Here is a 27493-nt window from a genome sequence, read left to right as displayed (position 1 = left end):
CAAAACATTGGATTAAAAAAAGTGAAACACAAAGATATTTTCTAATCACTTTTTCAAATTCCATTAAATGTGGACACACAGATGTAACAGCAGATTGAAGAATTTTTCTAATGAAAAATTTTATTTTAGTCTAAGTAATTTGAGCCATGAATTCTTCCATAGTAAGAAATTAACATTTTATAGCATCATTGTAACAAAATAAAGATTATCCCAACATTTCTCCTCAGTACATATTGATTCCAATAAAAAGTTCTGAAGCTTAAACTGAAGCAAATGATTATCAGTGTTCCTTTCAAGCATCAAACATGTGCATTATCAAAGGTTCAGCTGATTAAATTAGTAATTTAAATACATGGGTCAAAAGAAATCATTCCTACTTTGGCTGAGATAAATTAATTCAGCATTAAGAAGAGACAAAGCTTCAATAATCTACCAAAGACACAATAGTACCACATCATATTATTATCACATCATCATTATCTCTCACTATTCCAACTAATAGAAATGTTAAACTGGGAGAAAGGTAAAGCAGATTTAGAACTTTATTCCCTAACCACAAATAATTAATACAACACTAGAATACACTCTTTGGCCCAGCAAGCCTGCACCCCCTCATCCTTTTTAGGCCTATTTATTGTCCATATGTGGTTTCCATCAATGATAATGGGAACTGCAGACGCTGGAGAATCCAAGGTAATAAAGTGTGAAGCTGGATGAACACAGCAGGCCAAGCAGCATCTCAAGATAGCTTTTGTGCTCCTGAGATGCTGCTTGGCCTGCTGTGGTTTCCATCCCTCTGTTCACCTCCCATTCATGTGTCCATCAATTTGCACCTCAAACATTCTTAATATAACTGCTTCCCCAACCTCCAGTGGCAGGGGTTCCAGGCACCTACCACCCTCTGTGAAAATTTTTTCCCACACTTCTTTCCTAAGCTTTCCCCTTCTCACCTTGAACCTGTACATTCTTGTAGTTGACTTTTTCATCCTGGGAAGAAACCTCTGACTATCCACTCTATCAATGCCTCTCATAATCTAGTAGAACTCTATTAGGTCACCTCTCAGCCTCTGTCTTTCCAATGAATACAATGAAGTTTATAAAACCCTCCAGACAAGGCAATATCCTGGTAAACTTTCTCTGCACCCTCTTCCTTCTGGCAGAATGTGACCAGAACCGCACACAACATTCCAAATATAGTCAAACTAAAATATTATACAGCTGTAACATAACTTGCTAACTTTTATATTTGATGCTGCAGCTGATGAAGGCAAACGTGCTGTTGCCTTCTTGACCACCTGATCCACCTGTGTTGCCACTTTCAGGGATCAGTGGACCTGGACACCAGATCCCTATGTCAATGCTCCTAAGGGTTCTGCCATTTATTATGTACTTTGCATCTGAATTTGATCCTTCAAAATGTATCACTTTGCATTTGTTAGGATTAAATTCCATCAGCCATTTCCCTACCTAAATCTTCAATCTATCTACATCCTGATCCTCTTCGCTATATGCAACTGCACAAATTTTGCTGTTATCCACAAATTTACAAGCCAACATTTTTCTCCAGATCGTTTGTATATTACAAACAAAAGGTTCCAGCTCTGATCCCTGCAGAACACCACTAGTTACTGATCTCCATTCCGAAAAGCAATCTTCCACCTTTACTCTGTCTATGTCCAAACCAATTATGTACCCACCTAGCCAGCACATTCCAGATCCCATGAGACTCTAGCTTTTCTACCAGTCTGTCATGAGGTACCTTACCAAATCCCTCATCAATCATTCTTGTTACCTCAAAAAACTCAAACAAATTGGTGAGACATGACCTTCCCCACACAAACTCATGCCTATCACTAAAAAATCATTTGCTTCTAAATGCGACTAAATCCTGTCTCTATGACTGACATCAGGCTCACCAGCCTGTAATTAGCTGGGTTCTCTCTGTTTCCCTTATGAAAGGAATGGAACAACATTGGCTATTCTCCAGTCCTCTGAAACCTCGTCTGAAGCCAAAGAGGGTGCAAAGGTATCTGTTAAGGCCCCAGCTATTTCCTACCTTGCCTCTTATAGCATGCTGGAGTAGATCCCATCTGGCCCTGGGGATGTGTCTACCTTAGTAGATTTCAAGACACCCAACACTTCCTCCTTTATTATGTTGACCTGCCAGAGAGTATTCACACACCTTTCCCTAACCTTAACATTCCTCACATCCGCCTCTTTGGTAAATGTTGAGCTAAAGTAATGATGTAAAGATTAATGCAAAAGAAAATCAAAAAATGAACTTCAGAGTAAATGGCATCTTTATTGAATTTGCATAAAACCCTATCTACTGATTTAGTTGTTCGCTATAGTGCTGTGGTGAAATTTTCCACTGAGAGGAGAGAAGAATAACTATGAGTCAACAAAGTGAGTATATCCTGATTACTAGCTCTTGATTGGCTTAAGCAGATTTCTAGGTGTTCAGTCAGCAGTTCTCTCAGAAACAGGAGAGGTATAACCCCACCAGAATAGATACTGAAAATCCCATATCAACTTTAGAATCCTCTTGCCTTCTCACTCATTTTGCCGATTACATAAACATATTTGTAAAGGAATGATATTGCTACATTCTGAATAACTGATTTGGAGATATCAAACCCAATGACAGGAAGTTAAACCCAATAATAACTGATTCAGCTCAGTCTGTAACTTTTCTAGCCACTCCCTGGTATGGTTATCAGTGTTCACCATCATAAACACAAGCAAACAAAACAAAAAAAAAACCACAAACCACAATAAATATGTACCCTTTTCCTCTCTTCTTTCAAACCTCACCTTATAAACAGACATCATTTGTAACTGGAGATGAAAAGCCAACTATTATTCTTCATCTGATTACTGGTAACTTGAAGAGAATGATCAAAAGTGAAAGGCTTTCTAGTTTTTTTTCTCCTCCGTCCATCTAAATTGACATTTATCAACTGCTGTTCAAGAAATAGCCTATGTCCACTCTCCATTCTGGTAAAAAGAGGGAAACGAACATTGACAGCCACAGACCTAGGGAGATTTTCTTTCATCAAGTTGCTAGCTACTAGTAATATAGAATCATATCTCACCTGGGTCATTTTCCTCAATTGTAACCAGATAAAATAATCCCTGGCTTGACAAGAGGGCTGAGACCTGAGGAAAGAGCCTATCCATGACTTCACGACCTCTTTTGCCACCAGCCCAAGATGCCTCAATGCCATGACTACCTACCTTAGGGAGGGAGAAAAAAAAAAGTTAACTGCAAAAGGTTTAAAAAAAACCCACTAATTTTCCTTCTCGAATTAACCTGAAATACATCGAATATACAAAAATACTTGAATTCTGCGTAGTGAAAGCATGGCACTTTCAATGCCTTTGGTGCCACTAGTTTAAGAAATGTACAAGTACAGAAAGGAAATGACAAAAAGCTTTCAAGCAAAATAGAGAACCAGCTACACCCTGATAATTTAAAACCACCAATATTACATGATAATCTCCAAATGAAGTTTTGGTTGTGATTTCAAACAGCAGTATCCACTCAGTTTGACGCAGATATTTTAAACTTTATTTTGCCGGTGCTATGGAAATGTGGCTGAAGGAGAAAAGTCCACTGACATGGCTTACTGTAAGATCCCCTTATGCCATTGCTGCAACGAGATCAACATTCAGGAGCAAGAAGATTATTATTCGCTGTAATATAGCTTGACTGTCTGTGCAAATGACGCTTTTACTACTAGAAATCAATCATGATTCAATTTGCATTAATCACAACCAGGAACATTTGTCTGAGGTTAGGACTTATTGTAAGAGTATTTCTAGAAAAGGACTACCTTGGATCTTTTGAGCAGCTTATCACAGTTTTAACACTCTAGCATCAGCACAGCTTGGGACACAGGAGCAAAATGATTCAAAAATGTCAAACTTCACTTGAAAAGTTAGAGTGTTAAACTTTTATTTACTAACATATACTCACTTCTTCTGATGGAGTCACCACGTAAGGTGGGTTAAACATTAACACATCAACTTGATTTTGCAGCCGTGGCAATAATCCTGTCACCTAGTTACAATAAATATAAAAATTATTTTCAGCATCAGAACAACAGAACAGAAACAAAACTTGATGCCAACTTTTTAGCTTGTTACTTTACAAATTAAACTTCTTTTCATAGGTTTTCCATCCAGTCCTAATTGAGATGCATCTCTGACAGGATGGAACTTCTGCTCAACAAAGAAATGCTCCGTGTTTCAGTGCATTGCACCAGGCATCAAATCCAAATTATGACTAGAATTTGGAAAGATTAACTACATATGAATTAACCCTAATATTAGTTGCATAACACAAAAAGGAAAAATTGGAAAAGGAGGAGAAAAATAATCCTTGGGCTGACTTCTCCCAATAAGTGAAAAAAAGCTGAAGTAGAAACTGTATCAATCTAGAGTTTCAGGTTGCTCCAGTGAGTTTCCTCCCTCCATTTTATACAGCTCACCTGACTGGCTGGAATTAATTGTTTATTCTAGATGCCCCTGAGGCGTGGTGATGAATTTTCTTCTTGAAATGCTGCAGTCCACATGCTTTGGGTTGACTTGCAATTCGCTTAGGGAGGGAATTCCACAATTTCGACCCAGCAACACTAAAGGAAAGGCAATATATTTCTAAGTCAGGATGACAGGGAGGGGAACGTGCAGATGGTGGTGTTCCATGAATCTGATGCCCTTGTCCTTCCAGATAGAATTGGTTTGGAATGCGCTAAGGATCTTCGGTGTATTTCTGCAATGCATCTTTAGACAATACAAAATCGTGCTACTGAGCATCAGTGGTGGAGGGGGCAAATGCTAGTGGATTCGATGCACCATCAGCTTGCTTGATTGTCAATGTTTCTTGAGTGCTGGTGGCGGTGCACTCATCCAAGTAAGTGGGGAGCTTTGCATCACAGTCAGGTTAGCACCCAGAATTGGTGACGGGGTCAGGAATTCATGGTGGGGCAGTATGGTTAGTCTTCATTCTTCAGAACCATCAAGAAAAGACCACAGTATCAAAATCTGCCAGGTTGGTGTGAAGTTTCCACCTGCACTCAGTGCAACATCCACGGCCCAGAGGAAAGGCAAGCAGTGTTGCAAAAAAACTAGTAACTTTCTCCGCTCCATTAGGGTAAATAAAGTGTTGTTCTTCCATTTCCTCACAGTTGAACTCTGCTACTGCACTCACCTCTCACTAAGGCTTATGGTTTACCTCTCAGAATATTACTCTCAGCATTTTCCCTCAACCTTGCACATGCACCCCATCCTCCCAAACCAATAACCCTTCATGCTCTCGGTGCTTCCTACTTTCCCACTTGGGATATCTCACCACTTTTCTTCCACCTGCACCAAAATTAACAGCTGTACCAGCATTTTCATCTCACTCAATCACTATCTTTCTGCAACTGCAAGAAGGACAGCACAGAAAAAGGCAGAGGAAGCCACAGAAAATGGTGGGGTGCCAATATTTGTTTCCTTTCTTATGTAAGGCGACTCCTTGAACGCACAGGTGAGGATAGAAACTGCTTAGGTGGGGATGCAAAGACCTCCATGACCCACTAACCAAATAAAATTCATTGTCAAGTGCTGTGTGGCACCCTCATTACAACTGTGAATGTATTCTTAACATTTCAAAATTTCTATATCTCCTTCACAATTCATTCCCTCTCACCTTCCACAGGCAGTGGCATCTAAACATTCTGTACCATAGAGACAGCATTCTCTATCTCCTCCCTAATCTCTGAAGAACAAGTCACAAATACCTCAGAGGAAATAACAGGCTGTGTTCTGAACCTCTAGCAGCTTAGATAAGGGCACCTCAGTGGGGAGTTTCGCTAGATTACACAGTCAGAGCACATGATGGTGAGCATATCATTACACATTGCCATAGCTGGCCAAGGCAAACAACACAAAGATTGCTGACTAGATTCCTGCTCCGTCCCAGGCAGCAGAGAACTTCATGGTATTAGCCATTAATAACTTGGTCAAAATACACATGCTGAAACAGAAGCAGCAGGCAGGTTTATTGGAAACATACAGAAAATTGCATCATAGATTGGACGAGACCCCCTCCAACACCAACAATATGATCCAAAAACAGAAGTTGTTCAAAAAGCTCACAAGGTCTGGCAGCATCTGTGACAGATTTCAATTAATGTTTCGGGTCCAGTGACAATTTCTCAGAGCCACCAATATCATGCCTACCCTAGCATGCGCATATCTGGCTGCTTCCATGGACAGGTTTGCAGTTGCCATGAAGAGCCAGGTCCAACCCTTGCAATGCTTTTTGGATATGTCTGGTCTCCATCAATGTAGCCATTGGTGCTCAGAAAGACAACGGAGGAAAAGACAGCCCTTGACCTCATTTCGATAAGAGAATTAAAGCTCCAGAACAGGAATCACATTGCATATTCACTGGGCATCACGTTCTAACATCTACTTCTGTATTGTCGCCAATGCCTCTCTCTCTCATGTGCAGAACATTCGATGGAAGATAAACAACGGAGAGCTTTCTGTACTTTCAGTGCATCATTGGAACATTTATGCTGCATTAGAAAACTGCTTCACATCTCCTGGAAGTGGATGCTGGTTCTGAGCTTCCAAATGCATCTGTTTTTCATCGATACTCATCAGGGCGGCACAGTGGCTCAGTGGTTAGCCCTGCAGCCTCACAACACCAGGGACCAGAGTTCAATTCCAACCTTGGGCAACTGTCTGTGTGAAGTTTGCACGTTCTCCCCGTGTCTGCGTGGGTTTCCTCCGGGTGCTCTGGTTTCCTCCCACAGTCCAAAGATGTGCAGGCTAGATGGATCGGCCATGCTAAATTGCCCGCAGCGTTCAGGGGTATGTGGGCTATAGGGAGATGGGGCTGGGTGGGATGCTTCAAGGGGCGGTGTGGACTTGTTGGGCTGAAGGGCCTGTTTCCACACTGGAAGGAATCTAATCTAACAAAAAATATTTGTGGGTGCTCACAATACAGCGTACACAGAGACAACAGCCTCTCTATCCTGGATCCCTTAAGGATGTTTTCAACGAGCCTACTTGAGCAATATTAGAAATAAAGCTCCTCAGTAATGTGATCAGTCAGAAGTTGCAGCGCCTGTAATTAACATTTAAACAGTGTCCCAAACATTGGAACACGTAAGCATCCATAGGGATCTTTCTACATGGACCCTTTATATTGTAGATCTGATTGCAAGGTATTTGGCACACATACAGCAGGAGATTTTCAGTGTGGTAAAAAATGATAACTTCTCCCACTATCTCCTATATTAATCAAGAAAGAAAACGTTGCATATAAGATAATACCATGCACACTTAATAGTCCAAGCGGCTTGTGGATCTCGTGCAGGCTACAACGCTTTGAAATGTGAACACAAATTCTAGAACTTAGGTGAAACTTCTGTGACCCTGTGGCTAACAGAGTTGAAGCCTATCATGCATGATGGAAAATTATGCTAACTTTACATAAACACCAAAGGAAGAAGTAAAACCAGACTGCTGACTAGTCTGATTCTAAAGGTTATTCTACCTTTGTGCTTGCAAAAAGGGATAAAATAAAACTGATAAGAACCATAGAGACAGCTGTCATCTGTTTACACAACCCTTGGAATCTCAGAGTCATGAAGATTCTGATCAAGGGGATACGTTATCGGTCATTCTGGAAGGCTAGCAGAAAAAGTCGCAAGAAGTTTAAAAAAAAGACACACCAGAGATACTGAAAATAACTTGAGACCCACCATTGCAAAGAAAAGTCCATCAGTTTGGTACTCAGAAGACTTCAACTCAGAGTGAACGTGGGCAGCTCATCACACATCAATAGACTTAAACTTTAACACATGATGCTTACAGTGCTCTGTGTAGTAATGCAGAGTAGTGAGTTGAATACAAAGTAATTAAGAATTAATGAGATACATGTAGATTAGAAGTGATTTAAATACTAATAAAGATTAACTTTTACTTGCCTCTAGTTGGAATGTCTTTTTGTCCGTCACTTCAGTTGATTCATTAGTCCAAGGATCAACACTTTACAGTTTGGCTGGACACTACTTTTGCTTAACAGCCATTACTAGTATTAACGTGTATGGTTGAGTGAAGTTTCCCCAAGGGTAGGGGAGAGTAAAACTAGAGGGCATAGGTTTAAGGTGAGAGGGGAAAGCTTTAAGAGGGGCCTGAGGGGCAACTATTTCATTGTGCATGTACGGAATGAGCCACCAGCAGAAGTGGAGGCTGGTACAATTACAACACTTAAAAGACATCTGATAATGGGTACAAGAATAGGAAGTGTTTAAAGGGATACAGGCCAAATGCTGGCAAATGAGACTAGCTTAGTGTAGAATATCTGATCGGCATGGATGGTTGGACAAAACGGTGTGTTTCTGTGCTGTACATCTCTATGATATGGTCAAGATCGTTTCTGGCCAAGATTTTTAGTAGACACGCATGAGGTTCACATCCAGAAGATATTTTCAAATCAAGCTGTTCAGTGATGTTAGTATGTACCTCTTGAGCAGGAGACTTAAAATCCAAGCATCCTGGTTCAGAAGAAAGGACAAATCCAGAGAATTCTGTGATTATACATGTTGTTAACCCATATGTGAGAATATGTCTGATTAAAGGAATTCCCCTCTTGAAAGGCTTCACTTAGCGCACCAGAAGTGCCAGCTATCTTAGAGGTAAAAAAGAAACCCTACTCTGCCAACTTCAGGTGCGATGGCAGCCAATTTTCATTTCAGTTGTGCAACTGCAATTCAGATAAGGGTTGAAGTTAACATGGGTCATGTTTCAGAGCGTCTCTGGATCAGCCTGTTAACCTAGGTGACCACCCCTGAAATGATGACCACAAATCCATTGCATATTGTCAGAAAAATCCATCTGGTTCACGAATGTCCTTTAGGGAAGGAAACTACCATTTTTACATGATCTGGCCTACGTGTGACTCCAGACCCACAGCAATGTGGTTGACACTTCACTGCCCTCTGGGCAACGAGGGATGGGCAATCAGTGCTGGCCTCACCAGTGATGCCCTCATCCCATGAATGAGAAAACAAAACCTTCATATTCCTTTCAGCCTTAACATTCCTATCCATTGAGTTTGATATTCATCACAATCACACTTAAGGGTTTTATCTAGCTCTTCATCTTTCCACTTTACCCAAGCTCGAGGCATACAGCTTAGTTATATCAAACATAGTGCATAACAATTCCCCAACTGAATCCAGGATGGTGATGACCATTGATAACCTCTCATCTCTCTCAGTTAACCCTTGCTTTCCCATGCTTTGTCATTTTTTTTCCCCACTCATGGAATGTGGGGGTCCCTGGATGGACAGCATTTATTGCCCCTCCCTAGAAGTTACCCTTGACACTTGCTTGAGGACTACTCACCTCAGACTCTGAGACATGGCCATTTGTTTGAAGCACAGACAGTGTGTTTGTTGGTTTGTTGTGTAAACTGTTGGTACATGCTGTAGGTGCAACATCGATGTAACACACTGCTGTAGACTAACACTTTCACCCCGTCAATGAACAATGATTGCTGGCAAACCTAAAATGTTTACCCTTGCCTCTGTACTAAAAGGCAAGGCAAAGACAGAAGTACTGCGAACCTTTAAGTTCTGATTGAGGTGCACTGGGAAAAAAAGTTGTGGTGGGCATCCAAATAGGCGTAAAGTAAGTGAGCACTAAGAAAGCACGCTAAGAGCCCTGAGGCATATTTTGGTGCAAAACCAGATAGTCTTTTGTTCCTGCTCATAAATTGATCTGGCAGCAGCACTGCAGTGAAAGGTGTTGCTGAGCTCCAAATGTGCAGGACTGAAGTACTGAATGATATTTTAAATGAATCACAGATGTGCCGTGAATGTGTGAGGGCCAATCTCGTCCAGTGTCAACATCCAAGAAGAAAGAATGCAAGCAGTAATTGGCCATAGAACGTGTCCTGAGATGTTAAGGAACACTGGCCAGAGTTCAAGCCCCCGGAAGATGCTATTGTGCTGCAGCTGCCAGGTACCTGCACAAATTTTCATGTCAGAAATTGTCACTGATTAGTTTCTTTCAACTGCTTGGGGAAATAACAAATTGGATAGAGAGGTGAGATATTAATGCATGCAAATAAGACCACTGCCACTCAACCTGAACACTGCCATCTAGCTGTAAACCCTCATGTGCAAAAATCAGACTTTGTTGCTTTTCTCATACTATCAGTCATACAGCACAGAAACAGACCGTTTGGTCCAAATCAGTCCATGCCAAACGTAACTGCAAACTAAACTAGTCCCACCTGCCCTTTTCCAGCCCACATCTCTCCAAAACTGTCCTACTCATGTACCTATCCAAATGTCTTTCAAGATGTTGTAATTTACCCACATGCACCACTTCCTCAGGAGGTTCATTTCACACGCAAACCACCCTTTGTGTAAAATATTTGCCCCCTTGTCTTTTTTTTTAATCTCTCTCCTCTCAGCTTAAAAATGTGCTTCCAAGTCTTGACATTCCCCATCTTAGGGGAAAAAACTACCCATTAATTCTATCAATACATCTCATTGTTTTACAAAACTTCTATCAGGTTGCCTCAAACCATCCTATGCTCCAGTGAAAAAAGTCCCAGCCTTTCTTTAGAACTCAAACTTTCCATAGGCAGCTCATCCTGGTAAATCTCTTCTGAACCTTAATCTGTTTAATAATATCCTTCCCATAATTGGGCGACCAAAACCAGACAAAGTATTCCCCTCACCAATGTTCTGTACAACCTCAACGTGACTTCCCAATTCCTAATCTGAAAAGGACTGAGTAATGAAGGCAAGCATGCCAAATGCCTTTTTAATTACCCTCTGTACATGTGACACCTTCAATGTTAATCTCCTTTTTCATTCTCCATATTTTCCCCAACTTGCCACTGCTGATGCCATTCAGGGGCTGGGTAAATTCCACCCCTTATATTTAACATATGCTATTATTTCTCTCATAATGCAACATTCAGTAAATTGTTTTCAGACTTTTAAATAGGCCAACTGCATCAGTCATGAGATAATGGGAACTGCAGATGCTGGAGATTCCAAGATAATAAAATGTGAGGCTGGATGAACACAGCAGGCCAAGCAGCATCTCAGGAGCACAAAAGCTGACGTTTCGGGCCTAGACCCTTCATCAGAGAGGGGGATGGGGGGAGGGAACTGGAATAAATAGGGAGAGAGGGGGAGGCGGACCGAAGATGGAGAGTAAAGAAGATAGGTGGAGAGAGTGTAGGTGGGGAGGTAGGGAGGGGATAGGTCAGTCCAGGGAAGACGGACAGGTCAAGGAGGTGGGATGAGGTTAGTAGGTAGCGGGGGGTGCGGCTTGGGGTGGGAGGAAGGGATGGGTGAGAGGAAGAACCGGTTAGGGAGGCAGAGACAGGTTGGACTGGTTTTGGGATGCAGTGGGTGGGGGGGAAGAGCTGGGCTGGTTGTGTGGTGCAGTGGGGGGAGGGGACGAACTGGGCTGGTTGAGGGATGCAGTAGGGGAAGGGGAGATTTTGAAACTGGTGAAGCTCTTCCCCCCCACCCACTGCATCCCAAAACCAGTCCAACCTGTCTCTGCCTCCCTAACCGGTTCTTCCTCTCACCCATCCCTTCCTCCCACCCCAAGCCGCACCCCCCGCTACCTACTAACCTCATCCCACCTCCTTGACCTGTCCGTCTTCCCTGGACTGACCTATCCCCTCCCTACCTCCCCACCTACACTCTCTCCACCTATCTTCTTTACTCTCCATCTTCGGTCCGCCTCCCCCTCTCTCCCTATTTATTCCAGTTCCCTCCCCCCATCCCCCTCTCTGATGAAGGGTCTAGGCCCGAAATGTCAGCTTTTGTGCTCCTGAGATGCTGCTTGGCCTGCTGTGTTCATCCAGCCTCACATTTTATTATCTTGCATCAGTCATATTGCCAATTATGCTTGTAAGGGGAAGGACAAATGACAAGCAAGTGGTGCTGCAAATAGAATGCTATCGACAAAAGAACACTGAACAGTCACTGAACTGCAGTGCTTGAGAAGAATACTTTTCATCTATCTGGAAATCACAGCTTACCAAGTCAGTAATGATTGGTTGGATGTTCACTCCATTACATCTTGCACTTTCCACTGAGCAAACAGCAGCCAAAGGGTTAATATCTGTACATCTAAGAATCAAAAGCAATTAAAGACAAATGTCAAGGTTCAAATTTCACCTTTTCTACTGTTTCTGTAACCAAATTTCTCAGTGGTTAAAATTGAGTAGAAATCATTTCTCTCTTCAAAAATCAAATTCAGTTCTGTTGAATCTGTTGAGCAGGATATCAAAGTGAATGTTAATGTTACTTTAAAATCAGTCACTAGAAGCCAACACACATTATTCTCTGTGAAAGGACACACCTCTTATTTGCGCCTTTTGAGATGCAATTTCTTGAGCAGTATTTATCTGTGACAGCCTTTCCTTCATTACAAACAGAAGCTGATGCATTTTTCATCACATTTTAGTTGTAGCCCATAGACGTGAAGTTTTGACATCACATATTAATCACTGCACAATAAGTAAAAATCTGCCAAATTACCTACTTACAGATAAAACGAGGTAGGTCCAACAATAGAAGCTAGGAATACAGAGACAATGCCAGATCCTGCACCAACCTCGAGGCAGATCCTGGGACTGAAAAAATAACATTATTTTTCTTCAGAAGTGAGCAGAATTTGTACCATAATTACATGGTACAACTTGTTCACAAATTAGCTTTTCGTTCACATACAAAAAAATTCAACTGGTTTGTTGATATTTCTGTTAATAATGCAGAATGATATGTCAAAAATGTATACCTAATTATCACACAATGCATGTACAGTTTCTATGAGAGGTTGGCAACCTGCTGCTCCACGGGCATGTATCAGCCTCGATCAACGAAACCCATTTTACTTGTAATTAAATGGCTTTAGTCTTTTTAAAACTTTTGAGAGAAAGTACCATTCAGTAAAAAGCACTTCAGCAAAAGTCTAAAGTGTTTATCTGTCTGATATTTCACTGTTATTGAAACTTGATCAATGACTTTTAAGATTTTATAGTTCTGAATAGATTTTAAAGATGGTGCTTAAGGTAACCAGCACTGGTTTTAAATCAGACAAGAACAATGGCTGATTGGGTTATGGTCCTGGCAGCCACCACCCTTCAAAAGGTTTATTGTGGGAAAAGACTACATTTTCAAATGGACAGGAAAGATAAGGCTAAAAGAGACAACCACTTCATTGTAATCAACAGATAGAATTTAGTACTGCAATTGTTTTTACTTCATGCAACAGCCATAGTGCTTCTGCTGTCTGACACAAATGAAGAAAATGCTGAAGAAACTCAGCAGGTCTGGCAGCAGAGAGACAGTCTTATTTCAGATTTCCAGGATCCACAGTATATTGCTATTAGTGGCGTGCTGTTGTTGTCTGTTCATTTGTACTTGATATTTATCAGAAAGACTCTTAAAATTTTTTTGAAAATTGCTAGTCACAATAATTATATTACTTATTTTAAAAAATGGAATGAGGTTGTCAGTAGTAGACTTCGAACAAGTTGAATTTTCAGCCCCAAAACATTTCCATCAACAATCTACCTTCACCCCTGTTAGACTGCTAGCCTCTGACCCTACTGCAGCCTATCTCACTGACAAAGAGCTATACCCTGAAAGTTTATGATTTCAAATCAACCTGTTGGACTATAACCTGGTGTCATGTGACTTTTGACTTTGATCTAAAATCCAATTCATGCATTTGTTAATTGCAGGTAAATGGCTGTATTTTTCCCAGTTTCCCTTATTTGTTTCCCTCAGATCATCTCAAAACAATGCTATCCATGTCCTATGCGATACTAAATTCCATCTATCTCCTCCTATTGTCCTTTGGCACCTATACTGGCTCCAAGTTTCCTAACTCCTTAATTTAAAATTCTAATTCATCTTGTTTTAATTGCCATTCAATAATAACTGTCTCTACCCTGGTCCCACATTCCGTATATCCTCCCTCAAGACTTTCCTTAAAAGCTTCTGATCAAGCAGTTGGTTACCCCCTCTGATTACCTCCTCAAACTCAACATTTATTTATTTCTGATGCCTGTGAATTACTTATGTTAAATGTGCCATGTAAATGTAAAGCAGTCACCTTGCTTAAAACAATCATATCATTTGATGTACCATGAGAAACTGAGCACTGAGAAAGAGTTAAGACAATAATGCAATTAAGACAAAACACAATACTGCACCAAGAAAATAGAAGAAAATGTTTTATTTTTACATAATTCACATTGTTATTCTTCAGCTAATACGAACCAGAGTTGCTTTATCTCCTTTATATCTTTTTCCAAAGCATCCATTAATAAGAAGGTATCTTCTGCTGGATCATACACATCAGCATATTCTCCACGGCCAACATGGGGACTGAAAGGTGTTGAAAACATTTTTCTCTATAAAATAAAGGAAAACAAATTTCTCTCTTCTGTATTTAGAATTAGCTAATGACACAAGTAGTTGTTATAACTCCTTACCCTGGTGTACTCTCAAATTAGCATAATATTGGAAGCAGCGCATACCCATTCATCACCCAAGTGAAATGTGGACATGGAAATATAAAGAAAACAGGAGCAGATCTCTCATCCCTCTGAATCTGCTCCAACATTCAATATGATTACTGCTGATTATCCAATTCAGTAAACTTACCGCTTTCTCCCCCTACCTTTTAGATACAATTATTAGGTCTAAAGAGACTAACTCTTCCTTGAAAATATTCAACATTTTTGCCTGAACTGCTTTCTGTGACAGAGAATTCCGGATTCATCACTTTGAGTGAAGAAATTTCACCTCAACTTAGTCCTAATTTGCCTACCCACATCCTGACAGTGAGCCCTCTGTGCGGAACAATAAGAAATATACTTAACCAATGTTTGATTTAAATGTACGTTTCACAGTCTGTAAGGGAGCAAAGCATCAGGATCTCCTATTTCAATCTAACAGCCCTGGAATTTATTACTAGAGAACAATCATCTTTGAAAATAAGACCTTTGGTTCTGAAGAAGTGTAGCATTCTAAAAAAATCATGAGTGGAAATGTTAACTCCATTTCTCTCCAAAGATGCTGCTTGGGGAGGTGGCACTGTGGGTCTGGTTGGCACACTGTTTGGAGGGTTAGTGCGGACCTAATGAGCCAAATGGCTAGCTTCCACACGGTAAGGATTCTGTGACTGACCAGTAATTAGCTGGGTTGGATTTGTTCAGCTTTTTTTGTACAGGACATACTCATGCAATTTTCCACATAGTCAGTAGATGCCAGTTTTGTAGCTATATTGGATCAGCTTGACTAAGGATGTCGAAAGTGCTGAAGCACAAGTCTTCAGCACAATTTCCAGAAAATTGTCAGGCCCATTGTCACTGCAGTATCCAGAACCTCCAGGTGTTTCTTGTAATCATGCAGAGTGAATTGTACCTGCTGATGACTGGTGTCTGAGATGTTGGCGTCTTCTGGAGGAAGCTAAGATGGATTATCCACTGGACACTTCTGGGTGAAGATTGTTGTGAATGTTTCAGCCTTATCTTTTGCACTGATGCTCAGCTATGACTGAAGTTGGGGATATTTGACGTGAGAGAGATTCTAAAAAGTCAAATCAAAGAAAATCTCCAGATTTCCTCCTGCCATATGGCATACATATAGGTGGCAATGTCAAAAGAGAAATGGACCTGCTTAAAAGACTGCAGCTGAGGCTGATCTGAGCAATTGAGTAAGAGTTTTACAGCACAAAAGGCGGCCCTTCAGTCCACTGTGCCCATGCTGGTCATTAAGTATCTATCTATTCACATCCCATTTTCAATATGACTTCTTGCCGAATCTGAGGGGCCAACAGAAAGGAGGTATGTTGTCAGAGTCATACAGCATGGAATCAGACCTATCGATCCAACTGATCCATGCCGACCATGTTCCCAAATCAAATAATCCCACTTGCCTGTGTTTGGCCCAAACCTCTCCTATTCATATTCTTGCCCAAATGTCTTTTAAACGTTGTAACTGCACCTGTATCTACCACTTCCTCTGGCAGTTCACAGCATTTACGAACCACTCTGAAAAAGCATTACCCCTGTCCTTTACAAATGTTTCTTCTCCTACCTTAATAATATGCCCACTAATTTTGAACTCCCCACTTATGCCCATTGTGATTTTATAAACCCCTACAAAAGGTCAGCCTAAAGTCCCAGCCTATCTTTAACTCAAAACTTCCATTCCTAGCAACATCCTGGTAAACCTTTGCTGAACTCTCTCCAATTTAATAATATCCATCCAATAACAGGGTGACCAGAAATGTACACAGTACTCCAGAAGAGACCTCAATGTCCTGTTACAACCTCAACATGATATCCCAACTCCTACACTCAAAAGGTTTGCTCAGTGTAAGTAAGGATGCTAAGTGCCTTCTTAACTACCCTGACTGCATATGACACAAATTTTAAAGAATTATATACCTGAACCCCTAGATTTTTCTGTTATAGAACATTACCTCGGGCCCCACCGTTTATCGTATGAGTCCTGCTCTTGTCTCTTCTACCAAAGTGCAATGTCTCATTTATCCAATTAAACTCCATCTGCCACTCCTCAGCCCATTGATCCAATTCATCAAGATTTCTTTATAATATTATATATGACCTTTAAAGTTTGAGATTTGTGGCTCGCGTTGTGGATGAGGTTGTAGACATGCTTGGTGACCCAGTGGGTTTGGTTGCAAACGTTTTGTCACCCTGCTTGGTAACAGTGTAAGTGCGTCTCCAGTGGAGAGTTGGTGTTCTGTTCTGCTTGTTATTTACATGCCTCAGTTTGCTGGGGTGGTTAGTATTACTTCCGGTTTTGCGTCTCAGTGATTTGTACACAGGGTCTAATTCATTGTGTTAGTTGACTGAGAGCTGATTGGAATACCGGGCCTCCAAGAATTCCCTAAGTGTCTCTGTTTGCTTCATTTAATTATGGATGTCTTGTCCCAGTCGAATTTGTGTCCCTCATCATCCATGTGTACTGAGACATGCGAGATTTGGTCATGTCTCTTGGTGGTTAGTTGGTGTTCATCTGTACTGCCAGTTTCCCTTAGGTTTGGCCTACGTAGTGTTTCTCACAGTCCTTGCATGGTATTTTGTATATTATCCCAGTTTTGCAGGTTTTGGGTTTGGGATCTTTCAGATTCATCAGTAGCTGTCCTAGAGTGGTTGCCGGTTTGTGGGCTACTCTGATACCTAGGGGTCTGAGTAGTTTTGTGGTCATCTCTGAAACGTCCTTGATGTATGGTAGAAAGATTAGTGAGTCTGGTCGTGTTGTGTCTTCCTGTTGCAATCAGTCTGGGAGGTAACAGCGGATTGTGCTTTTCAGGTATCCATTCCTTTTGAAGACTCTGTATAAGTGTTCCTGTTCTGCTCTGCATAGTTCCACGTTGCTGCAATGTGTTGTGGCTCATTTAAATAACGTCCTGATGCTGTTCTGTTTGTGGGCGTTGTGGTGGTTGCCAATGTAATTGAGAATATGGTCGGTATGTGTGGTCTTTCTATACATGCTAGTCTGGAGTTGCCAGTTGTTTTTGGCTTCTGCCATTATGCCCAGGAAGGGTAGTCAGTTGTTGTTCTCTTCTTCTTTGGTGAGTTTTATCCCACTGAGGATGTTGTTTGTGGGTTTCTTCTAGTTTTTTGCATTTACTATTCACAAAGGTGTCATCTACACATCGGACTCAAAGTTTGGGTTGTATAGTGGGGAGCGCTGTTCATTCTAACTATACAACCAAACTTTGGGTCCGATATGCAGAAGATACCTTTGTGAATACTAAATGCACAAAACTAGAATAAATCCAACAACACACAAACAACATCTTTACCGGGATAAAATTCACGAAAGAAGAAGAAAACAACCCAGTGACTGCCCTTCCTGGACATAATGGTAGAACACAAAAACAACGGGGAAATCCATTCTAGTGTATATGCGAAAGACCACACATACTGACTAACTACAACTAGCAATCACCACAATGCCCATAAACAGAGCCGCATCAAAACACAATTTAAACGAGCCACAATACATTGCAGCAACCCAGAACTACGCAAAGCAGAACCCTGAAAAGCACAATCCGCTGTTACCTCCAAGACTAACCACGACAGGAAGATACAACAGGACCAGACTCACTCATCACTCTACTTTACATCAAGGATATTTCAGAGATGACCACAAGACTATTCAGGCCCCTAGGTATCAGAGTAGCCCACAAACCGACAATCACCCTAGGACAGCTACTGATGAACGTAAAGGATGCTGTACCCAAAACCAGCAAAACTGGGGGTATATACAAAATACCATGAAAGGCCTGAGAGAAACACCACATAGGCCAAAGTGAAAGAAAACTGACTGTACGGATACATGAACACCAATTGTCCATCAAGAGACATGACCAATTCTCACTTGTCTTACTACACATGGACAACAAGGGACACAAATTCAACTATAAGACCATAAGACATAGGAGTGGAAGTAAGGCCATTTGGCCCATCAAGTCCACGCCGCCATTTAAATCATGGCTGATGAGCATTTCAAAACCACTTCCCTGCACTCTCCCCGTAGCCCTTGATTCCTTGTGAGATCAAGAATTTGTCGATCTCTGCCTTGAAGTTCAACACATCCGTAATCGCACAAACCAGAGACAAGCCAGGGAATTCCTGGAGGCCTGGTATTCCAACTGGACATCCGTCAACAAATATACTAAATTAGACCCTCTGCACAAAACACTAGAAGACAAAACCAGAAGTAATATCAACCACCCCAGCAAACTGAGGCATATAAAAACAAGCTGACAGAACACCGATGCTTCACTGTGGGCACAATGCTGTCATCTGGCAGGGTGACGAAACATTTGCAACTGAGCCTACTGGCTCGACGAGCAAGTTTACAACCTCATCCACAACCCAAGCTACAAACCTTCTCGAAAACTTCAAACACTTATCGGCACAACACTCTCAAACTAGCCCACAGATGGGAAACAAATGCCATCCAAATTAACACGACAAGCAAACATCAATACTGCCGGTATGAATGCCTCAGAAAGCAGGTACTGCCACAAACCTTAAGGTAAAAATCACCAGCCAATAATCCATAGGTATAGAGGACAGCTGAACAGACCGACCGCAGAATAATAAGGGTTATGATCAACAATGCCCACAACCGCCGTCACAAATACAAGCGAGAAATCGTGTACCAAAAAAACTCTGTACTCTAACGCAACCGACCAGAAATGGATATCCACACTGGAACAAGTCATCAGCATACAACAACAAAAGACCAGAATAAAGAAAAGAATAGTCCTTCAAGAAAAAAACTCTCCAACATCAGCCACAATGACACGAATAACACAGATTCATGGATTTAAAAACATCGCGGACCAACCACTTAGACAGCGAAGACCATCCTAGTACGTGGACAGAATTATCACTGCAGAGACAGCAAAAAGACAGACTTCCTGACCATGCTGGAATCAACACTAAAGAACAACGGACTAATGGAAGAAGTACAACAGACCATCAGACAGGCTGTAGTCCCAACACTGAGTAAAAAACAAAAGTGGAACACATTCAAAAAACACAGAAGAAGAGAGGAAAGCCCTGGAAAGACTCAAGAAAGACAGAAACATTGTAATCTTACCAGCGGGCAAAGGACGTATGACAGTAATCCTCAATAGAGGCTAATACATCCAAAAAGCTAACACACTACTAGCAGATACTGACACTTCCAACAGATGGCAACAGACCCAACACCATAGTTAGGAAAACAGACTACAACAAACCTGAAGAAATTACACAACTCAGGAAATATCAGCAAGGCAGATAACCATAAAAAAATGAAGCCAGAGGGATCCAACACACCCCGATTCTACGGACTCCCCAAGGTACACAAACAGGGGGTCCAACTCAGGTTCACTGTCTCACTACTAGGCACAGCAACATACTTGCCAAAGCACTACAACAGACACAGAAACACTTAGTGGACAACACTACCTACTTTGTCCATTCATACCAAGAATTCCTCAATATCATCAAGAGGATGAGATGATGATATGCTTCACGTTAACAGCGCTATTTACACCCATAAACATCAACCCAGCCAAAGAAACAATCGCCATACTGCTGAAAGAATTAAGTAGGCAGACAAGCAATTCAGGACACCAACGAAATCAGTAAGAACACCATGAAACTACTAGATCTGTGCCTCACAACACACTTTACCTTCAACAACAGCATATACAAACAAATCAATGGAACAGCTTTGGGATCCCCAATACCAGGACTGATTGCAGAAGCAGTAATGCAAAGGTTAGAGCATATAAGTGGAGGGTGCTGTCGAACCCAAATTTTGGGTCCAATTTGTAGGTGACACCTTTGTGATTATTAAAACGTACAAACTTAGTAGAAATCCATCAACACACAAACAACATCCGTACTGGGATAAAATTCACAAAAGGAGAAGAGAACAACAGCCGACTACCCTTCCTGGGCATAATGGCAGAAACCAAAAACAACGGGGAGCTCCAGACTAGCATGTATAGAAAGAACACACATACTGACCAAATTCTCAATTGCACGAGCAACCACAATGCCCACAAACAGAGCTGCATCAGGACACTATTTAAATGAGCCACAACACATTGCAGCAACCTGGAACTACGTAAAGCAGAACAGGAACATTTATACAGAGCCTTCAAAAGGAATGGGTGCTTGAAAAGCACAATCCGCTGTTACCTCCCAAACTGATCGCAACAGGAAGACACAACACGACCAGACTCACTAATCACTACCATATATCAAGGATGTTTCAGAGATGACCACAAGACTACTCAGGCCCCTAGGTATCAGAGCAAACCACAAACCAACAATCACCCTAGGACAGACACTGACAAATGTAAAGGATCCCATCAGAAGTTCTAAGGGTCACCGGAGCCAAAACGTTAACTCTGATTTTTTTTTTTCTTCACTGGATGCTGCCAGACCTGATGGATTTTTCCAGCAATTTCTGTTTTTGTTCCTGATTTACGGCATCCATAATTCTTTTGGGTTTTGTAAAGGACCCCATAGCCAAAGCCAACAAAACTGGGGTTATATAGAAAATATCATGCAAGGACTGTGGGAAACACTACACAGGCCAAACCAGAAGAAAACTGACACAATGGATATATGAACACCAACTATCCACCAAGAGACATGTCGAAATCTCTCATGTCTCTCTACACACGGACAACGAGGGACACATTCAACTGGGATAACACGTCGATAATCACACAAGACAAACAGAGACATGTCAGGGAATTCCTGGAGGGCTGGCATTCCAACTGGAACTCCATCAACAAACATATTGAATTAGACTGTGAACAAACCACTAAGAAATAAAACCGCAAGTAATACCAACCACCCAGAAAACCGAAGCACATAAATAACAAGTGGGACAGAACACCAGAAGGTGCACTGACAATGTTACCCATCAGGGTAATGAAATGTTTGTAACCAAACCCTCCGGCTCTGCGAGCATATCTACAACCTCATTAGATAACCGTTCTTCACTGTCCATTATACCACAAAACCTGGTGTCATCTGCAAACTGACTAACCATGCCTACTATATTTTCACCTAAACCGTTTAAGGTTCTTGAGTAGATTTGTAGCTCGGGTTGTGGATGATGTGCTTGGTTCATTAGTTTGCAGACATTTCATTACCCGGCTGGGTAACACCATCAGTGCAGCCTCCAATGAAGCGCTGTTGCGTTTTCTCGCCTGGTATTTAAACTGTGGGATCTGTTGGAGTTATGATGTTACCCAGCAGGATAATGAAACGTCAGTGAACTAACAAACAACCTCAGCGAGCGAACCAACCACAGCATCTAAATTGTTTATATAAATGACAAACAAAAGTGGACCCAGCACCACACCCTGTGGACCGTCGCTGGTCATGGGCCTCCTGTCTGAAAAACAATGCTCCACCACTACTCTGTCTCCCAGCATCAAGCCAATTTTGTTTCCAATCAGCAAGATCTCCTTGAATTCCACGTGATCTAACTTTACTAATTAGTCAACCACAAGGAACCTTGTTTAATGCTTTACTAAAATCCACTTAAACAACATCTACTGCTCTGCCCACATCAATCTTTTTGGTTACTTCTTCAGAAAACTCAATCAACTTGTGAGACACCATTTCCCACACACAAAACCATCTGACTATCTTTAGTCAAACCTTGCCTCTCCAAATGCACGTAAATCCTATCTTTCAGAATCACCTCCAACAACTTACCCATCACAAATGTTAGACTCACAGGTCTATAGTTCTCAGGGTTCTCCTTAGAGACTTTCTTCAATAAAGGCTTAATATTAGCCATTCTTTAGTCCTCCAGCACCTCAATTGTATTTATAGATGATAAAAATATTTCAGCTAGGGGCCCCACAATTTCTTCTGTAATTTCAGGAGTAATGTTTTCCTTAGTCAAAAATGTCACTTCCCTTCCTCTCCTGCTTCCCTTTTTATCCTTCCATTAGCATCTAAAATCTAGAACATAGAGCTGCCAGTCCTGTCCTTCCCTCAACCAAGCTTTGGTGATGTCTAAAATGTCCTAGTCCCACGTTTCCATTTGTGCCCCGAATTCTTCAGTCTTATCTGTAAGACCGCCTTGCATTGAAACAAATTTAGTTCAATTCTTCAGAGTTACCTCATTCTTTGAAGAATCTGCTTGTCTGTCTTTTCTAATCAACTTGTTCTTTCTGATTCTGAACCATCCTAATCTGTCTTTATTTCACTGCTACTTAAGAACCCCTACTCTCTCCATTTCGACTACTTTAAAGGCTGCTGAAATAGAATTATCAAAGCTCCCTGCCAAGATATAGGTCCCTTTCCAGTTCAAGTGAAACCAATCCATTTTGAACAGGTCTTTTCTGCCCCAGCAGAGATCCTAAAGATCCAAACATCTGAATCATTGCACCATGTCTTCAGCCACTGATTTATCTGCCCTATCCTTTCATTCCTACTCTCACTACAGCATAGCATTGGGAGTAAACCGCAGGTGGTCCTGCTTTTTAACCTTCTATCTAACCTCCTATTTTTAGTCTACAAAGCCTCAAACTTTTCCCGAACTATGTGCAATATGCCAACATGTGCAATAACTTCTGGCTTCTCACCATTGCCTTTGACAACATGCTTCAACTGTTTTGAGGTGTCCTCGACCCTGACACCAAGAACACAATACATTATAATAAAATGTGAGGCTGGATGAACACAGCAGGCCAAGCAGCATCTCAGGAGCACAAAAGCTGACGTTTCGGGCCTAGACCCTTCATCAGAGAGGGGGATGGGGGGAGGGAACTGGAATAAATAGGGAGAGAGGGGGAGGCGGACCGAAGATGGAGAGTAAAGAAGATAGGTGGAGAGGGTGTAGGTGGGGAGGTAGGGAGGGGATAGGTCAGTCCAGGGAAGACGGACAGGTCAAGGAGGTGGGATGAGGTTAGTGGGTAGCTGGGGGTGCGGCTTGGGGTGGGAGGAAGGGATGGGTGAGAGGAAGAACCGGTTAGGGAGGCAGAGACAGGTTGGACTGGTTTTGGGATGCAGTGGGTGGGGGGGAAGAGCTGGGCTGGTTGTGTGGTGCAGTGGGGGGAGGGGAAGAACTGGGCTGGTTTAGGGATGCAGTAGGGGAAGGGGAGATTTTGAAACTGGTGAAGTCCACATTGATACCATATGGCTGCAGGGTTCCCAGGCGGAATATGAGTTGCTGTTCCTGCAACCTTCGGGTGGCATCATTGTGGCAGTGCAGGAGGCCCATGATGGACATGTCATCAAGAGAATGGGAGGGGGAGTGGAAATGGTTTGCGACTGGGAGGTGCAGTTGTTTGTTGCGAACTGAGCGGAGGTGTTCTGCAAAGCGGTCCCCAAGCCTCCGCTTGGTTTCCCCAATGTAAAGGAAGCCGCACCGGGTACAGTGGATGCAGTATACCACATTGGCAGATGTGCACGTGAACCTCTGCTTAATGTGGAATGTCATCTTGGGGCCTGGGATGGGGGTGAGGGAGGAGGTGTGGGGACAAGTGTAGCATTTCCTGCGGTTGCAGGGGAAGGTGCCGGGTGTGGTGGGGTTGGAGGGCAGTGTGGAGCGAACAAGGGAGTCACGGAGAGAGTGGTCTCTCCGGAAAGCAGACAGGGGAGGGGATGGAAAAATGTCTTGGGTGGTGGGGTCGGATTGTAAATGGCGGAAGTGTCGGAGGATAATGCGTTGTATCCGGAGGTTGGTAGGGTGGTGTGTGAGAACGAGGGGGATCCTCTTGGGGCGGTTGTGGCGGGGGCGGGGTGTGAGGGATGTGTCGCGGGAAATGCGGGAGACGCGGTCAAGGGCGTTCTCAATCACCGTGGGGGGAAAGTTGCGGTCCTTAAAGAACTTGGACATCTGGGATGTGCGGGAGTGGAATGTCTTATCGTGGGAGCAGATGCGGCGGAGGCGGAGGAATTGGGAATAGGGGATGGAATTTTTGCAGGAGGGTGGGTGGGAGGAGGTGTATTCTAGGTAGCTGTGGGAGTCGGTGGGCTTGAAATGGACATCAGTTACAAGCTGGTTGCCTGAAATGGAGACTGAGAGGTCCCTCACCTTCCTGGACCTCTCAGTCTCCATCTCAGCCTCCCTCACCTTCCTGGACCTCTCAGTCTCCATCTCAGCCTCCCTCACCTTCCTGGACCTCTCAGTCTCCATCTCAGCCTCCCTCACCTTCCTGGACCTCTCAGTCTCCATCTCAGCCTCCCTCACCTTCCTGGACCTCTCAGTCTCCATCTCAGCCTTCCTCACCTTCCTGGACCTCTCAGTCTCCATCTCAGCCTCCCACACCTTCCTGGACCTCTCAGTCTCCATCTCAGCCTCCCACACCTTCCTGGACCTCTCAGTCTCCATCTCAGGCAACCAGCTTGTAACTGATGTCCATTTCAAGCCCACCGACTCCCACAGCTACCTAGAATACACCTCCTCCCACCCACCCTCCTGCAAAAATTCCATCCCCTATTCCCAATTCCTCCGCCTCCGCCGCATCTGCTCCCACGATAAGACATTCCACTCCCGCACATCCCAGATGTCCAAGTTCTTTAAGGACCGCAACTTTCCCCCCACGGTGATTGAGAACGCCCTTGACCGCGTCTCCCGCATTTCCCGCGACACATCCCTCACACCCCGCCCCCGCCACAACCGCCCCAAGAGGATCCCCCTCGTTCTCACACACCACCCTACCAACCTCCGGATACAACGCATTATCCTCCGACACTTCCGCCATTTACAATCCGACCCCACCACCCAAGACATTTTTCCATCCCCTCCCCTGTCTGCTTTCCGGAGAGACCACTCTCTCCGTGACTCCCTTGTTCGCTCCACACTGCCCTCCAACCCCACCACACCCGGCACCTTCCCCTGCAACCGCAGGAAATGCTACACTTGTCCCCACACCTCCTCCCTCACCCCCATCCCAGGCCCCAAGATGACATTCCACATTAAGCAGAGGTTCACGTGCACATCTGCCAACGTGGTATACTGCATCCACTGTATCCGGTGCGGCTTCCTCTACATTGGGGAAACCAAGCGGAGGCTTGGGGACCGCTTTGCAGAACACCTCCGCTCAGTTCGCAACAAACAACTGCACCTCCCAGTCGCAAACCATTTCCACTCCCCCTCCCATTCTCTTGATGACATGTCCATCATGGGCCTCCTGCACTGCCACAATGATGCCACCCGAAGGTTGCAGGAACAGCAACTCATATTCCGCCTGGGAACCCTGCAGCCATATGGTATCAATGTGGACTTCACCAGTTTCAAAATCTCCCCTTCCCCTACTGCATCCCTAAACCAGCCCAGTTCATCCCCTCCCCCCACTGCACCACACAACCAGCCCAGCTCTTCCCCCCCACCCACTGCATCCCAAAACCAGTCCAACCTGTCTCTGCCTCCCTAACCGGTTCTTCCTCTCACCCATCCCTTCCTCCCACCCCAAGCCGCACCCCCAGCTACCCACTAACCTCATCCCACCTCCTTGACCTGTCCGTCTTCCCTGGACTGACCTATCCCCTCCCTACCTCCCCACCTCAACCCTCTCCACCTATCTTCTTTACTCTCCATCTTCGGTCCGCCTCCCCCTCTCTCCCTATTTATTCCAGTTCCCTCCCCCCATCCCCCTCTCTGATGAAGGGTCTAGGCCCGAAACGTCAGCTTTTGTGCTCCTGAGATGCTGCTTGGCCTGCTGTGTTCATCCAGCCTCACATTTTATTATCTTGGATTCTCCAGCATCTGCAGTTCTCATTATCTCTGACACAATACATTACCCTAGATTTATGCTCAAAGCCACACAATCTCCTTCTGTGCCCCTGACATGATAGTCTCCTATAACAATTGTACTTTTAAATGTTAGCAAACCCCACTTAACATAAGATTCATTCTTGGTGCCCAGGATCTTACTGCCACTCCCACTTTCCTCCGACAGACTCGCCCGTTGTTGAGTTTAGATTGCTCACTGGGCTTTCGATGAAAATGTCTTGCTGCCAGCACTAAGCTCACTGTACCAAACCATGTAGCGATTTTATTTGGCAGCCAACACAATCTTAGGCAGCGAAGTTAGTGTTCCCACACTCCCTATTCTTCTTTTAGACTGAAGCACATATTACGGATTGAATCTTTCCTGACTGAAGCAAACTGGGCCTCATTAAGATCAATGATATTGGGAACTGCAGATGCTGGAGGATCCAAGATAATAAAATGTGAGGCTGGATGAACACAGCAGGCCAAGCAGCATCTCAGGAGCACAAAAGATCAAAACCGAGTGCGCTACCCGCTAAACCCCTACCCAGACTGGGAAACACATCACCCCGCGGAGACCAGACCATCACACTTCAGCCGAAAGGGACCAGGCGCAAGGCCCGCGGTTACCCTTGGGACGGCCCGCAGCCCCCGAACCTCGCGGTTACCCTGGGGACGGCCTGGAAACCCCGAGGTTACCCTGGAGACGGCCTGGAAACCCCACCTGCCCGTTTCCCACGGTCACACCAGACAACAGTGCGCATGCGTTTGGTTCCGCGGTTGCACATGCGTTGTTAACAGTTGCGAGTACGCGCATGCGTTACTCATGAGCAACAATTTTTAAATCAAGTATGTTCTGTTGTAAAACAAAGCGCTTTCTCTACATATCTGCCTAGTTCTGCATTTAACTTGCACTGTTTGATCTTATTTATATATTTTATGAGTATATTGAAAGCAGTTCTTCAGGTGCATATATTTTATTGACAAGCTCTCCGTGCATAACCGATATTCGGTAACAGCAGTGGGATCCTCTTCAGAGGGTCAGTGTAGATCGATGGGTCTACTGGCCTTTATCTGCACTGTAGAGATTCTACGATCACAGAAGGGCAAGGTTAGCAAGATACATTGGGAACGGCGCC

At 43.4% G+C, this 27493-nt stretch overlaps 1 protein-coding gene across 6 annotated transcripts in view; it reads right to left on the bottom strand.

Moving 5' to 3' along the window:
* The window catches only part of n6amt1 (N-6 adenine-specific DNA methyltransferase 1), a 29652-nt gene extending 2520 nt beyond the window's left edge, over window positions 1–27132 (bottom strand). The window contains exons 1-6 of one of the 6 annotated variants that reach the window (XM_048541356.2): window positions 27079–27132; window positions 14334–14467; window positions 12593–12679; window positions 12083–12173; window positions 3980–4063; window positions 3096–3237 (exon numbers count right to left, since the gene is read on the bottom strand). In XM_048541356.2, coding sequence (XP_048397313.1) covers window positions 3096–3237; window positions 3980–4063; window positions 12083–12173; window positions 12593–12679; window positions 14334–14461 — 532 coding nt within the window. In that variant the 5' untranslated portion in view covers window positions 14462–14467; window positions 27079–27132. Of the gene's footprint in view, window positions 1–3095; window positions 3238–3979; window positions 4064–12082; window positions 12174–12592; window positions 12680–14333; window positions 14468–15482; window positions 15943–26901 lie in introns of those variants that run through there. The other 5 variants (XM_048541355.2, XM_048541361.2, XM_048541359.2 and 2 more) reach the window with 5 other exon arrangements.
* Between the last annotated feature and the right edge of the window lie 361 nt (window positions 27133–27493).

Source organism: Stegostoma tigrinum, chromosome 12 (genome assembly GCF_030684315.1).
Source record: "Stegostoma tigrinum isolate sSteTig4 chromosome 12, sSteTig4.hap1, whole genome shotgun sequence".
NCBI lineage: Eukaryota > Metazoa > Chordata > Chondrichthyes > Orectolobiformes > Stegostomatidae > Stegostoma > Stegostoma tigrinum.
This window is presented reverse-complemented; position numbering and strand designations above follow the sequence as displayed.